The sequence below is a fragment of the Malus sylvestris genome, chromosome 16 (genome assembly GCF_916048215.2).
Source record: "Malus sylvestris chromosome 16, drMalSylv7.2, whole genome shotgun sequence".
NCBI classification, from domain to species: Eukaryota; Viridiplantae; Streptophyta; class Magnoliopsida; order Rosales; family Rosaceae; genus Malus; species Malus sylvestris.
In genome coordinates, this window is record NC_062275.1 from 33,898,447 (window position 1) to 33,911,954 (window position 13,508).

General features: G+C 36.3%; 1 protein-coding gene across 1 annotated transcript; it reads left to right on the plus strand.

Moving 5' to 3' along the window:
* Window positions 1–1,161: 1,161 nt before the first annotated feature.
* LOC126606255 (uncharacterized) lies at window positions 1,162–12,645 on the plus strand. Its single transcript, XM_050273612.1, has 2 exons — window positions 1,162–1,505; window positions 11,239–12,645. The coding sequence occupies exons 1-2, from the start codon at window positions 1,377–1,379 to the stop codon at window positions 12,502–12,504; spliced, it is 1,395 nt and encodes a 464-aa protein (XP_050129569.1). The 5' UTR covers window positions 1,162–1,376; the 3' UTR covers window positions 12,505–12,645.
* The last annotated feature ends 863 nt before the right edge of the window (window positions 12,646–13,508 follow it).

Genomic DNA, 13,508 nt, shown 5'->3' on the forward strand with positions numbered 1-13,508 from the left:
CTTTCAGCATGTCTTATTCTATTTTAGTTGGAAAATACGAGTATCGATATGGAGTTATCTTTAATCTATCAAGAAATGGTTCGAATGATTATAATCGTTTTGTTATATGAATGGAGTTGGGAAGTATCATTATATACTCTTAGTTCGAGGTATTTTGTATGTGTAGAGAATGTGAAAATCAATAATCGTGACGCTGAACTAATGTTACGCTCATGTAGTGTTCCAATTGGCGGTAGTTTTTCTTAAGTAGGAAGCAATATTCTTCCAGCTTTAAAACCTAAATTATTGACGATAATTTCATTCTTGAAAATGGGCGTTGAAATTTCAACAGCAAGGCATTGAAATTTCATTCTTGAAAACCGCATAACACCTTTCCAAGGTGATAACTTCAGAAATGCCCAATCACCTACATTATACATCCGGTCAATGGCATGTCTGTGTACTATACTCTTTTGTTGATCCTGGGCCGCTTTCAGGTTAGACTTAATTACCTGAATATTCTAAGTAGTTTCATCCACAATCTCCAGGCCCACCAAAACTCTTTCGCCAACTTCTGACCAGCATAATGGCGTTCGACAAGACTTGCCATAGGCGAATTCCATAAAATCCAAACAATCATGCCAACCATCGCTAAACTGCAGCATTGAAGATCTCAGCATATCTTTTAATGTTTGAATAGTCCTTTCAGATTGTCCGTCTGTCTGAGGGTGATATGCCGTACTATAAAGTAATCTCTTACAATAGCTTCCTGGAACGCTACCCAGAACTTAGAAGTAAATCAAGGATCTCAGTCCGAGATAATATCAACTGGCACACCCAAGGGCGGAGCCAAGATTTTTTTATTGGGTGGGCTAGTTGAAAATATTACCATAAAATCATATGTTTATTTTTTTGCTTATATAAAATATATAATAATCAGTATAAAAGAACAACAATATAATATAAACTATTCTCAAAATCATAACCCTAACCGATAAATTCAAGGAGCATATAAATAATTAACCTACTAATTAAATCAAGAATAAGTAAATAAAGAGATTAAGAACGTACCAAATGTAACATTAATTGAAAAAGTGCAATGGAAAGTAAGGAATTGCAGAGATAGGGATTTAATTGTGTATTTAAAGAACTTATTAATTTTTTCTTGAGTAAGAATAAGTGAGCAAGGGTCGCTGTATCTCCATCGGCACCCGGATGCAGTGTTAAATGAGCAAGGGGGCTATAGAAACTTCTTTTCGAACGACTCCACTCAAAGTTGTTTGGGAGCATATGCTCCTATCAACTTTACACGGGACACACAAAAGAAGTACTTTGATCCTATTAGACGGGGAAGGGTGAAGAAGCTAGGACAGAAGGGTAGAGTTCAAGAGAGCAAAATGCGTTTAGGAACGTGGAATATAGGAACCTTGACGGGAAAATCTATGGAAGTAGTAGAAGTTATGGTGAGGAGAAGGATAAATATTATGTGCCTACAAGAAACTAAGTGGGTTGGTCGTAAGGCAAAGGTGTTGGAAATGTGCTCTAAAACCAATCATGTGATGATACTTTAAGGACATTTCACATGTTAAACTAATCTAGTTTAATATAAAGGGCAAAGATTATTGTTTGAGCCGTCTCATATAAATGTTATATGCTTAAACGATAAAGTCCAAGGAATATGTGATTGGAAGAATGTAATCTAATGAAGTTAGATTCATGAGACCATTCTTTCGTAGACACATCCTAAATGTTCCTGATCATAGGATTGCCAATTGGGCATTGACAGTCCGTCAAGATCGGTACGTGCTATGTCTTCTCTCAGGGAGAGTGACTAGTCTCGAGTCATTGGTGTGTGTGACATCAAGACAAGTACGTAGGTGCTCAGTAGAGAATGAGTTCACTGAACGCGATCAACGAAGAGTTCTCATACTCATGTCACATGAGAACTCATGTTTGGGATAATGCAAATTAGTCCTTTGACCTGAGGCATCACAGTTGTCTTGTGGTTAAGTCCTTGATCTTTGATTATGTCAATGTCACCCCATCGGGGTGTCCACGGCATCGTTGGGGTTAAGCCACTTAGTCATGGAGGCAAGTGAATGCGCAACAAGGGATCTCTAACCTTCAAACCGTTTGAGGGAGAATACTCTATGATATGATTTAGAATCTCTGGCCAGAGTATGAATGAGATTTAGAAAAGTCGTTCTAAATCACATTCAAGGAAATCATATAAGAACACGAATCACATTGGATAGTAGACATGAATAAATAAACTATCAAACCAAACAATGTGGTCAGGAGTATTAGATTAGAGAAAGACCGTATTGCATTTGTAATCCTAAACTGAATAGGTTCTTAACCTCTTCTGATTAGCTTGGGTAACCATGACATACGGCTAGGTGTCACTCATGGTTTGTGGAAGCCCTAAAAGTGTATTATCACTAAAGGGAGAATTGAAAGTAAGTTTCAATTCATAATCGATTTGAAAGAGTTTTGATCACCCACTGCCTCGCTAAAAGGAACCTAATGGATCGTACACCGTATAAGGTGGAGATGGATGAAACAAACTAAATGAGTAAGAATAATTGAATAGTTTAATTATTTATGGCAAGGATTAATTAATATGTTAATTAATCAAACGAATAAGTTCGTTAAAGACCTCGGGATAGGTTTTGGACCTTAAGGCCCAATGGGCTTCGAACGTCAAGCCCATTGACTTAAGTTGTATGACAACTTAATGAATAATGATTCACTAAGACCCAAAAGCCCAAACAACCCCCCATGGCCGGCCATATAGAGAAAGGGTAGTAAACTTGCTTTAATTACAAGTTTGCCACTCAAATGAATAAAGGTATAAATATGACTTTATAGCCTTTTATTCATTAAGGGTTTGTTTTGGGGAAAATTGGTGAGAATTGTCTCTCCATTTCTCTCTAGAAAGGCCGGCCACCATGGAAGTTGTAGCTAGCCATCTATTCTTCCATGGTCACTCATTTATCATCCATGCTCTCCTTGGTGTAGATCCATCCAAATCCATGGATCTAAGATGCAAGGAATGAAGGCCCTATCTCTTGGGTGATTAGCCTTTGTTTAAATACGAAGAGGAATCTACAAAGGTATATATTTCAACTCACTTTGTTTTGAGTTGATTCTTGGTTCACCAATCTACTAGGCTTTGAATTTCTTGGTTAATGTTTTGTTTTAAGTGCATGCTAGCATGATTCCGCCTTTAATTGTTAATTGCATGCTTATTGATGTTGCTTAAATGAACATGTTTTCACAAAAATATTCCTTCAAGTGGTATCAGAGCCTAGGTCTAGTAGTTGGTGAATCCTTTTGGGTTTTGTGGTTCATAGTTTGTGATTTAAAAGTTGTAATTGTTACAAGCTTTATTCTTGTTTCTTTGAATGTAAATTTTGCTAGAAAATTTGCCATCTCAAATGTTGTAGATGTAGTTCATATGAGCATGAATATTGGAGCTAAAATTTGGTGCCATGACTTTGGGAATTTTCGGCCAAATACAAAGGGTGGATTTTTGGGTTCTTGTTTGACTTGTTAAAAGTGTTTTCAAGTGACTTTTGGAACCCTTATGTACCCTAGTTTGGTTAGATGTTATTTCCCTAAAGTTTGAATGGTTTTGGAATGTTTTTGGGTGGAAAAAGTTCATGGAAAAATTTTGGGTTTTTCATGAATGTTCTTCATTGTTCTTGACATTTTTGCCAAGAACAAAAAGGTTTGTGTTTTGATTCAAAGTTTTGATTTATTTCATAAAGCTTATGTTTTATGCATTTTCAAATGTTTAAATGTTTTAGATATTTGTTTAAATGGTGTAAGAGGTGTAAGAGATGTAAGAGATATGGTGATGGGTGTGTAAGGATTAATTTCCTTTCACACACACCACTTGCACCACTTGCAAGCTTTATGTCAAAACTCACAAATCAACACACACATCACTAACTTCTTCTTCCAAAACCGGCCACCCTACTAGTGGGGGTACTTTTGGGGCTTTTATGCAATTACATAAAGTTTTGATACTTTTGTGTATTTGCACTTTGGCCCAAAAGTTAACGTTTTTACGTTTAGGTCCAAAAACGCTAAAGGACAAATTGTTTTGATCCTTTAATGAAGTTTTTGCATTGATTAAATTTTGGGTTCTAATGTAATTACATGAAGTAGTGGACTTTTGTGTCTTTACAAAGTGACCCCAAAAGTTTTGCAATATAGCCCAAAAGTTGAGGTTAATTGCTTTATGGCCCAAAAGTTGTGGTTATTGCATATTGGCCCAAATTAAGTAGAGAACAAAATTGTTTTGTCTCTTTAAATGAGAATTGGATTTTCATTTTGTTTAGCTCCATTTAAATCAATTTTATGGATACAAAAACCAAATGAAAATGTTGCATTCAATTTAATTAGTTAAAGTGTTAATTAATTAAAGGGTGATTATGAACCTAAGCCTAATATAATTGAGCTATGTGATAGGCCGTTTCAAATTTGTTTGAACCATGGGAATGTGTAGATTAATTTTGGTTGTAATTTGATTTGATCAAATGTTGTAAAAGGGCTTAAGCTCTTCTTTACTTTAAAGTAATTTATTTTATGCAAATGTTGTAATGAGCATAAGCTCACCTTTACTTTGAAGTACTTCTTTCTTGCTTTATATGATATGCATGAAAATGAAGTAGTTGGGTCCAACGCCCCTAAGACAACACACCTTAATATGATTAAACGCGTAACTAAAATCAATCACCATCCCTAGACCGAGATTCAACACAAGGCTCGTGTTGAATCTAAACAAAGGTTCATAGTCATCCTAAGGCCCTAAGGCAACTATATAGTCCATCAAATGAATGCAAAGGTTATGTTAGTAGTATCATATACTCTTGCTTTAAAAACCGTTTTATAAGCATAGTGGGAGTATTATATACAACTAAAAACAATCATATGGACCAATAGTTGTAATAGGACCAAAATTGTTTTAATAGAGATTAAAATGTATATTTATATGTGATGAGACCTAAAACCCTCAACCAAACAATTATTAAGTTGATAAGCGTGAGAGTGCTTTGAACACTCTTTCGTAGGCCTTCCACCGTGGTGGCTCCAATCGTTTATGACTTGTACACCGGCTTCACCCTATCATGGGGGAGTACAAAGTGCATGCTTATACTCAGGAGGAATCCATAAACATATGATGAGGTTAGTGTAGGCAACGAGGATGGCCGACATCGTATCATCGTGAGGCTATTCTTGAACCCCTTCACGAACTAAGCATGGTGGGAATGACTTAACTAAGTGCAATGGAGCCAACATCATATCATTGTGAGGTGACATTCTCTAGAGGCCAAATAAGATGGGTACTTGCATTAGTTGCAAATGAGTAAGTGTACTCTCTCATTATTATTAATGCTAGCCAACATCATATCATTGTGAGGTGGGCTTGGTAATAGTGAGCCTCCCATACCCTACTAAGAGTTTCATCCAAAACTCTCGAATTCCAATGAGGGATATGGAATTTGCCAAAAATAGTGGGTGGTGCTATTTTGATTTAAAGACCCGAATCAAATGGCTTAAAATCAATCAATTTATATTCGTTATGTATTTGTTTACCAATATATTTGCAAACGCTATCCAACACTTGACAAATAAAACCGAATGTTTTAGTTTCCGGACTTAGTACCACAATCCCAAAGAATGTCTTATAAAGATTGCATATGTATCTAAGTAGTCTCATCCTCACAATCTTCCTAATGATAATGTATCATTGGAAGAACATGTTAGAAAAGTCTATCATGAAGAGGACAACACAAACAACCAATGCTTAATCCTTTGTTAAATGAACAAAGGAACTTACGAAGATTAGCATAATGACAAGGACACTTTTAGTGTTATTAGTTCTTCACTTACAAATTGTTGTATGAAGAAATAATAGTTGCTTTGAACAACCCTTAGTCAATGCAAACACTAGTGCTTGTTTCTTTGTTAAATGAACAAAGAACTTGAGAAGAAAGTACAAAGGCATGGACACTTTATGTGCCATGATTCTTCACTTACAAATTGTTGTATGAAGAAATGAGAGTTGCCTTGTACAACTCTTGAAGGTTTGTAATTATGTTTAGAACATAATGGTTGGTTGACAAAAATAGTCCATTAACATGGACTTATGATGATTTTGAATCATTAAGTGTTGAAGTGATAAACCACTTAATGAGACGGAAACTAGGCAAGGACTTCACCTTTGTGTCCCTATCCTAATCGTTCACTGAGTTTATTGTAAACTATATAGTGAACAATAACCACATGCTCTCCAAAATGTTTGATGTGTATAACACAATTGAAATAAGTTTCAAGAGAGATAGTGGGAGTTTAGGGACCATGACTATTGTAGTCAAAGGAGAAGTCAAATGAAGAAGATAAAATTAACTCCAAGGGAACAAACTTTCTTTATGAAAGGATGGACATTGGAAGGGGTATTTGCAAGAAATGTCTTGCAAGTGTCAAGAACACACCTTTCGAAGGCGTTGTAAATTGTTCTTGAATAGTTCAAAACAGTTGGTTCTTCTACTTGAATGCTTGATTCCGTATTAGTAACTATGTTTTACAATCGTTGTAAAAGTGTGGCTAATAAGAAGTAGAAGATTAATGAGAGAAGAGAAAGTACTTCACATTCGGAAAGTGAATAAAATATAGATTTCTGCGAAAGCAGATGGTACTTACTTCCTCATATGAACTACCAAAGAAATTGGAAAAACCAAAGATTGTCTTTACATTCCAATTTTAAGGAATTTGATTCCGTCACTATAGTAGAGATGGATAAATGCTTTGTTTGACAAAATATTGTTCTTTATTAATCAATGATTGGATTATAGTAATCTAATTGATTGTCTCTATAGTAGAGATGATATGGTAGTGTTAACTGTTTAGAATAAAACGATGCTTAAAACCCAAAAGGTTGCAAGGTAGTGACTAATCCCAACTAAAGTTGTGATACCTCTAAAAACATAAATTACGAGTTAGTCATAGATGGATACTTAGGATCGTTAGATCCGGATCCAATGCCTTCTTGTTAAAATTGTATAGAGGCAAAATGTTTGAATCTTCATTCTTTTGGAAAGAATAAAGAATCACAAAGTTGTTGAGGTTAATTCACTTAGATGTTAGTGGCACTTGTCCACAACATAATACTACTCATGTTGTATGACATTCACCGAAGATCACCCTCGGTTGGACTATAGTTTATTTTAAATAAACATAAGTCCGAATACTTTGCAAAAGGTTTCAAAGAATTCAAGAAATGTAAGTTGATGAGCAAGACGTCTAAAGTATTTACATCCTTAGATTTGATCCAAGGAATGGTAACACTTTAGAATAGTTTTCTTGAAAGATATCAAGGAAAGAAGCATCATAAGATAATAGATTTCTCCATTAGGAGAAGAACGAACTAGAATAAGATTTAGTTCGTTAGATGTTATCTATTACCCATATATAGGATATATACTTCTAAAAACAATATGATTGTCAATTAGAAGATCTTCCAAATTTTTCATGACTCCATAAGATGTAGTTGGAAAGAAAGACAAATCTTAAGCATGTTAAGATTTGGGGTTGTGTGTTAATACACAATATTTGTTTGATAACAATCTTGTAGGATATCCTTAAATTAACTTTTGGATATCGCTTCTATAAACCAACTAACAAATGTTGTTTTGTTGGGTAGTTCATTGTAATCCTACAATGTGATTTGCCTAAGAGCAAATGAACGAAGGATAGAACTCAAAGAATGGGTTCTTTGAGAGACAAGAAAGTAATCAACAAATATAACAACCTAGTTCCTATACCAAAAGCTCCAAGGTAGTCGAGAAGGATTTATAAACCGTCTCAGTTGAATGGTTTGAACTTTATGACTATGTCATAGAGTTGCACCTCTTAATTCGAAAGAAATAAGAATGAAAATCCTTATGACTACATTGAGTGCATATACGATATATACTCATGGGAATGGTAAAGTACCATTTGACCCGAAATAATGAAACCTTCATAAGCTAATTGGTAGCTTAAGGTGACTACAATCAAAGAGAATGGTTGACTTTGAAGGAACCATTTTTGACGTAGTCTTAGTTTCAATTAATTCGAAGATTGCTAGCTACAATTAAATGGTGATTCAATGTTTGGACATAATATAGGTTTCCGAAACCATTATTAAGATAGTCTTGATAATATATGTCTAAAACTATGAATCACAAGACATGTAAGTTGTAGAGATCCATCCATCATGGATCTTAGCAAGCTAGTGGGAGCTATAAGCGTCTTATGAGAGAAAGGTCAAATCGTTTGCTTTCTCATAAAGATGTAAATGAATCTTTTGTTTACTAGGTTTACAAAAGATTAGTGGGAGTTAGTCATATTCCTAAATTTGTATGTATATATATATATAAATATATATGTGATATATATGAATGTATATATGATTTATTAATTTTGGAAATGAAATGAATATTTCTTCGTTAAAGTTATGACTTTAAGCATTCTATAACGATAGAATGTATATGGGAGACATAGTCTATATACATGGGATGGAAATCTATATTGATAGATTTCAAGATATAATTTGATTATATCAATCCCTAATAATAGACAAAAGTTGCTAGGAAGTTTCTCATATGATGATAAACTTCAATTAGAAGGATGACTCTAGTGTGACTAGCAAGTTGCCCTTCTCAAAGGGAACGTACCCTTTGACTCCCAAAGAAATAATGCGTAAATAGAATCCTTTATGCATACGCACAAAGGTGATTTATGTATTTCATATTGTATGAAAAACATTGATATGAGTTGTACCTAGAACGGTACAAGATGATATCAGTGCAAGCCCAGGATCAGAACCATGGCAACTGTCAAGTGAATCCTTAAGTATTTAAGAAATACTAAAGGATAGATTCCTCAAAGAATGAGGAAGAATTAGAGTAACGTAATGGAAGCGTAAATGTATTAGATTATGAATCTAATCCATCATTGGATGTTTCTTCATTATGAATGAAGAGATAAACAGATATCTCTTTATTATGACTAAAGAGATATTTGGATGGAAACATTAAAGTAATGACTTTAGTGTGTTCCATTATGAATGCAAAATATATTGCCATATAGAAGTTTGCAACAATGTTGTTTGGATGGGAAAGTTCATTTAGTGAACTCTCTATTCGGTTCCAACCAGAAAGTGTATCTAGTGTACTGACACTATGACACTAATGGGGCGATAGCTCAAGCCAGGGAATCAAGGTCTCATCAAGGTCCGAACTCATATGAGAGACTGAACCACATGATTAAGAATCATGTATAATGGTGACATCGTTATTCTCAAGGTTGCTTCTATGGATAACATATAGATATCCATTGCCTAGGCCTACTATTCAGCCATTTATGAAATGACTACAAAAGAGGTATCATCACTGATGACTAAGCTGATTGGCTCTAGTGCAAGTGGGAGATTGTTGGAAATGTGCTCTAAAACCAATCATGTGATGATACTTTACGGACATTTCACATGTTAAACTAATCTAGTTTAATATAAAAGGCAAAGATTATTGTTTGAGCCGTCTCATATAAATGTTATATGCTTAAACGATAAAGTCCAAGGAATATGTGATTGGAAGAATGTAATCTAATGAAGTTAGATTCATGAGACCATTCTTTCGTAGACACATCCTAAATGTTCCTGATCATAGGATTGCCAATTGGGCATTGACAGTCCGTCAAGATCGGTACGTGCTATGTCTTCTCTCAGGGAGAGTGACTAGTCTCGAGTCATTGGTGTGTGTGACATCAAGACAAGTACGTAGGTGCTCAGTAGAGAATGAGTTCACTGAACGCGATCAACGAAGAGTTCTCATACTCATGTCACATGAGAACTCATGTTTGGGATAATGCAAATTAGTCCTTTGACCTGAGGCATCACAGTTGTCTTGTGGTTAAGTCCTTGATCTTTGATTATGTCAATGTCACCCCATCGGGGTGTCCACGGCATCGTTGGGGTTAAGCCACTTAGTCATGGAGGCAAGTGAATGCGCAACAAGGGATCTCTAACCTTCAAACCGTTTGAGGGAGAATACTCTATGATATGATTTAGAATCTCTGGCCAGAGTATGAATGAGATTTAGAAAAGTCGTTCTAAATCACATTCAAGGAAATCATATAAGAACACGAATCACATTGGATAGTAGACATGAATAAATAAACTATCAAACCAAACAATGTGGTCAGGAGTATTAGATTAGAGAAAGACCGTATTGCATTTGTAATCCTAAACTGAATAGGTTCTTAACCTCTTCTGATTAGCTTGGGTAACCATGACATACGGCTAGGTGTCACTCATGGTTTGTGGAAGCCCTAAAAGTGTATTATCACTAAAGGGAGAATTGAAAGTAAGTTTCAATTCATAATCGATTTGAAAGAGTTTTGATCGCCCACTACCTCGCTAAAAGGAACCTAATGGATCGTACACCGTATAAGGTGGAGATGGATGAAACAAACTAAATGAGTAAGAATAATTGAATAGTTTAATTATTTATGACAAGGATTAATTAATATGTTAATTAATCAAACGAATAAGTTCGTTAAAGACCTCGGGATAGGTTTTGGACCTTAAGGCCCAATGGGCTTCGAACGTCAAGCCCATTGACTTAAGTTGTATGACAACTTAATGAATAATGATTCACTAAGACCCAAAAGCCCAAACAACCCCCCATGGCCGGCCATATAGAGAAAGGGTAGTAAACTTGCTTTAATTACAAGTTTGCCACTCAAATGAATAAAGGTATAAATATGACTTTATAGCCTTTTATTCATTAAGGGTTTGTTTTGGGGAAAATTTGTGAGAATTGTCTCTCCATTTCTCTCTAGAAAGGCCGGCCACCATGGAAGTTGTAGCTAGCCATCTATTCTTCCATGGTCACTCATTTATCATCCATGCTCTCCTTGGTGTAGATCCATCCAAATCCATGGATCTAAGATGCAAGGAATGAAGGCCCTATCTCTTGGGTGATTAGCCTTTGTTTAAATACGAAGAGGAATCTACAAAGGTATATATTTCAACTCACTTTGTTTTGAGTTGATTCTTGGTTCACCAATCTACTAGGCTTTGAATTTCTTGGTTAATGTTTTGTTTTAAGTGCATGCTAGCATGATTCTGCCTTTAATTGTTAATTGCATGCTTATTGATGTTGCTTAAATGAACATGTTTTCACAAAAATATTCCTTCAAAAGGATCTAGAAAACTTAGGGTTTAAACTATGGTATTCGGGCACAAATAGAACGAGAAACGGTGTTGGCATCATCGTGGACAAGACCTTGACACAAGATGTTGTAGATGTCAAGAGGGTAGGAGATAGAATCATGGCAATCAAGATTGTAATAGGACAAGAACTTATCAATGTGATTAGTGCGTACGCACCTCAAGTAGGGTTGGATATGAGTTCGAAGGAGAAATTTTGGGAAGACCTTGGAGACTTGGTGCAAGGAATTGCTCAGACGGAGAAGTTATTTATAGGAGGAGATTTAAATGGACACGTGGGCAGGGAGACAGGCAACTATGGAGGTTTTCATGGTGGCCATGGTTTTGGGGAGAGAAACGAGGATGGGGAAGCTATCTTGGATTTTGCAATGGCATATGATCTCTTCTTAGCCAACACATTCTTTAAGAAGAGAGAAGAACATGTGATCACCTACAAGAGTGGGTCGTCAAAAACACAAATAGATTTTCTTCTAATGAGGAAAGGGGATCGTATAACTTGTAAGGATTGCAAATTTATACCAGGAGAAAGCGTGGCTAATCAACATCGCTTGTTGGTGATGGATGTACATATCAAAAGAGTGAGAAAAAAGAACAAGACTTGGAAGTGCCCAAGGACTAGATGGTGGAATCTAAAAGAAGAAAAACAAGCCATTTTCAAAGAGAAAGTAATCACCCAGTGTGTGTGGGATAGAGAGGGGGAAGCTAACCAAATGTGGGATTCCATGGCTAGTTGTATCCGAAAAGTAGCAAAAGAGGTATTAGGAGAGTCCAAGGGCTTTGCCCCACACCAAAAGGAATCTTGGTGGTGGAATGAGGAGGTACAAGCAAAGGTGAAGGCTAAGAAGGAATGTTGTAAAGCCTTATACAAGGATAGGACCGATGAAAATGGTGAAAGGTATAGAAAAGCGAAGCAAGAGGCGAAGAAAGCTGTGAGAGAAGCTAAGCTAGCGGCTTATGACGATATGTATAAGCGACTAGATACCAAAGAAGGAGAGTTGGATATCTATAAACTAGCTAGAGCAAGGGAAAAGAAGACAAGGGACCTAAACCAAGTGAGGTGCATCAAGGATGAGGATGGAAAGGTTCTTGCTACAGAGAACGCGGTTAAAGACAGATGGAAAGGTTATTTTCATAATCTTTTCAATGAAGGACATGAAAGGAGTGCTTCTTTAGGGGAGTTGAGTAACTCAGAAGAGTGTAGAAACTACTCTTTTTATCGTAGAATCCGGAAGGAATAAGTGGTTGTAGCTTTGAAGAAGATGAAGCATAGAAAAGCAGTAGGCCCAGACGATATACCAATCGAAGTGTGGAAAGTTTTGGGAGAGACAGGTATAACATGGCTCACTGACCTTTTCAATAGGATTTTGAAAACGAAGAAGATGCCGAATGAGTGGCGAATGAGCATTTTGGTGCCTATCTACAAGAATAAGGGCGATGTACAAAATTGCATGAACTATAGGGGTATTAAGCTAATGAGTCATACAATGAAGCTCTGGGAGAGAGTCATTGAGCATAGATTGAGGCAAGAGACACGGGTTTCGGACAACCAATTCGGGTTCATGCCAGGGCGCTCAACCATGGAGGCAATCTATCTCTTACAAAGATTGATGGAAAGATATAGAGATGGGAAAAAGGATTTACACATGGTCTTTATAGATTTGGAAAAAGCGTATGATAGGGTCCCAAGAGACATTCTTTGGAGGATTTTAGAGAAGAAAGGAGTACGAGTAGCATATATCCAAGCTATATAGGATATGTATGAAGGAGCAAAGACTGCCGTAAGAACTCATGAAGGACAAACCGAAAGCTTTCCCATAACTGTAGGATTACATCAAGGCTCATCCTTAAGTCCTTACCTTTTTGCGTTGGTAATGGATGAGTTAACAGGACATATTCAAGGTGATATTCCTTGGTGTATGCTTTTCGCAGACGATATAGTGTTGATAGATGAAACTCAGGAAGGGGTAAATGCAAAGCTTAACCTTTGGAGAGAAGTGTTGGAATCTAAAGGTCTTCGCCTAAGCCGATCAAAGACAGAATATATGGAGTGCAAGTTCAGTGCAAATAGAGGCCAAAACGAGTTAGGGGTGAGGATCGGAGATCAAGAAATACCAAAGAGCGACCGTTTTCGTTACCTAGGATCTATCTTGCAAAAGAACGGAGAATTAGATGGAGATCTCAACCATAGAATACAAGCTGGATGGATGAAGTGGAAGAGTGCATCCGGCGTGTTGTGTGATCG

Excerpts from the sequence above, each read along its gene's own strand:
- LOC126606255 (XM_050273612.1), top strand. The coding sequence starts at position 1,377 with ATGCGTTTAGGAACGTGGAATATAGGAACCTTGACGGGAAAATCTATG. Across the intron at positions 1,506-11,238 it reads GGGTTGGTCGTAAGGCAAAG|GATCTAGAAAACTTAGGGTT; the intron begins GTGTTGGAAATG and ends TTCCTTCAAAAG.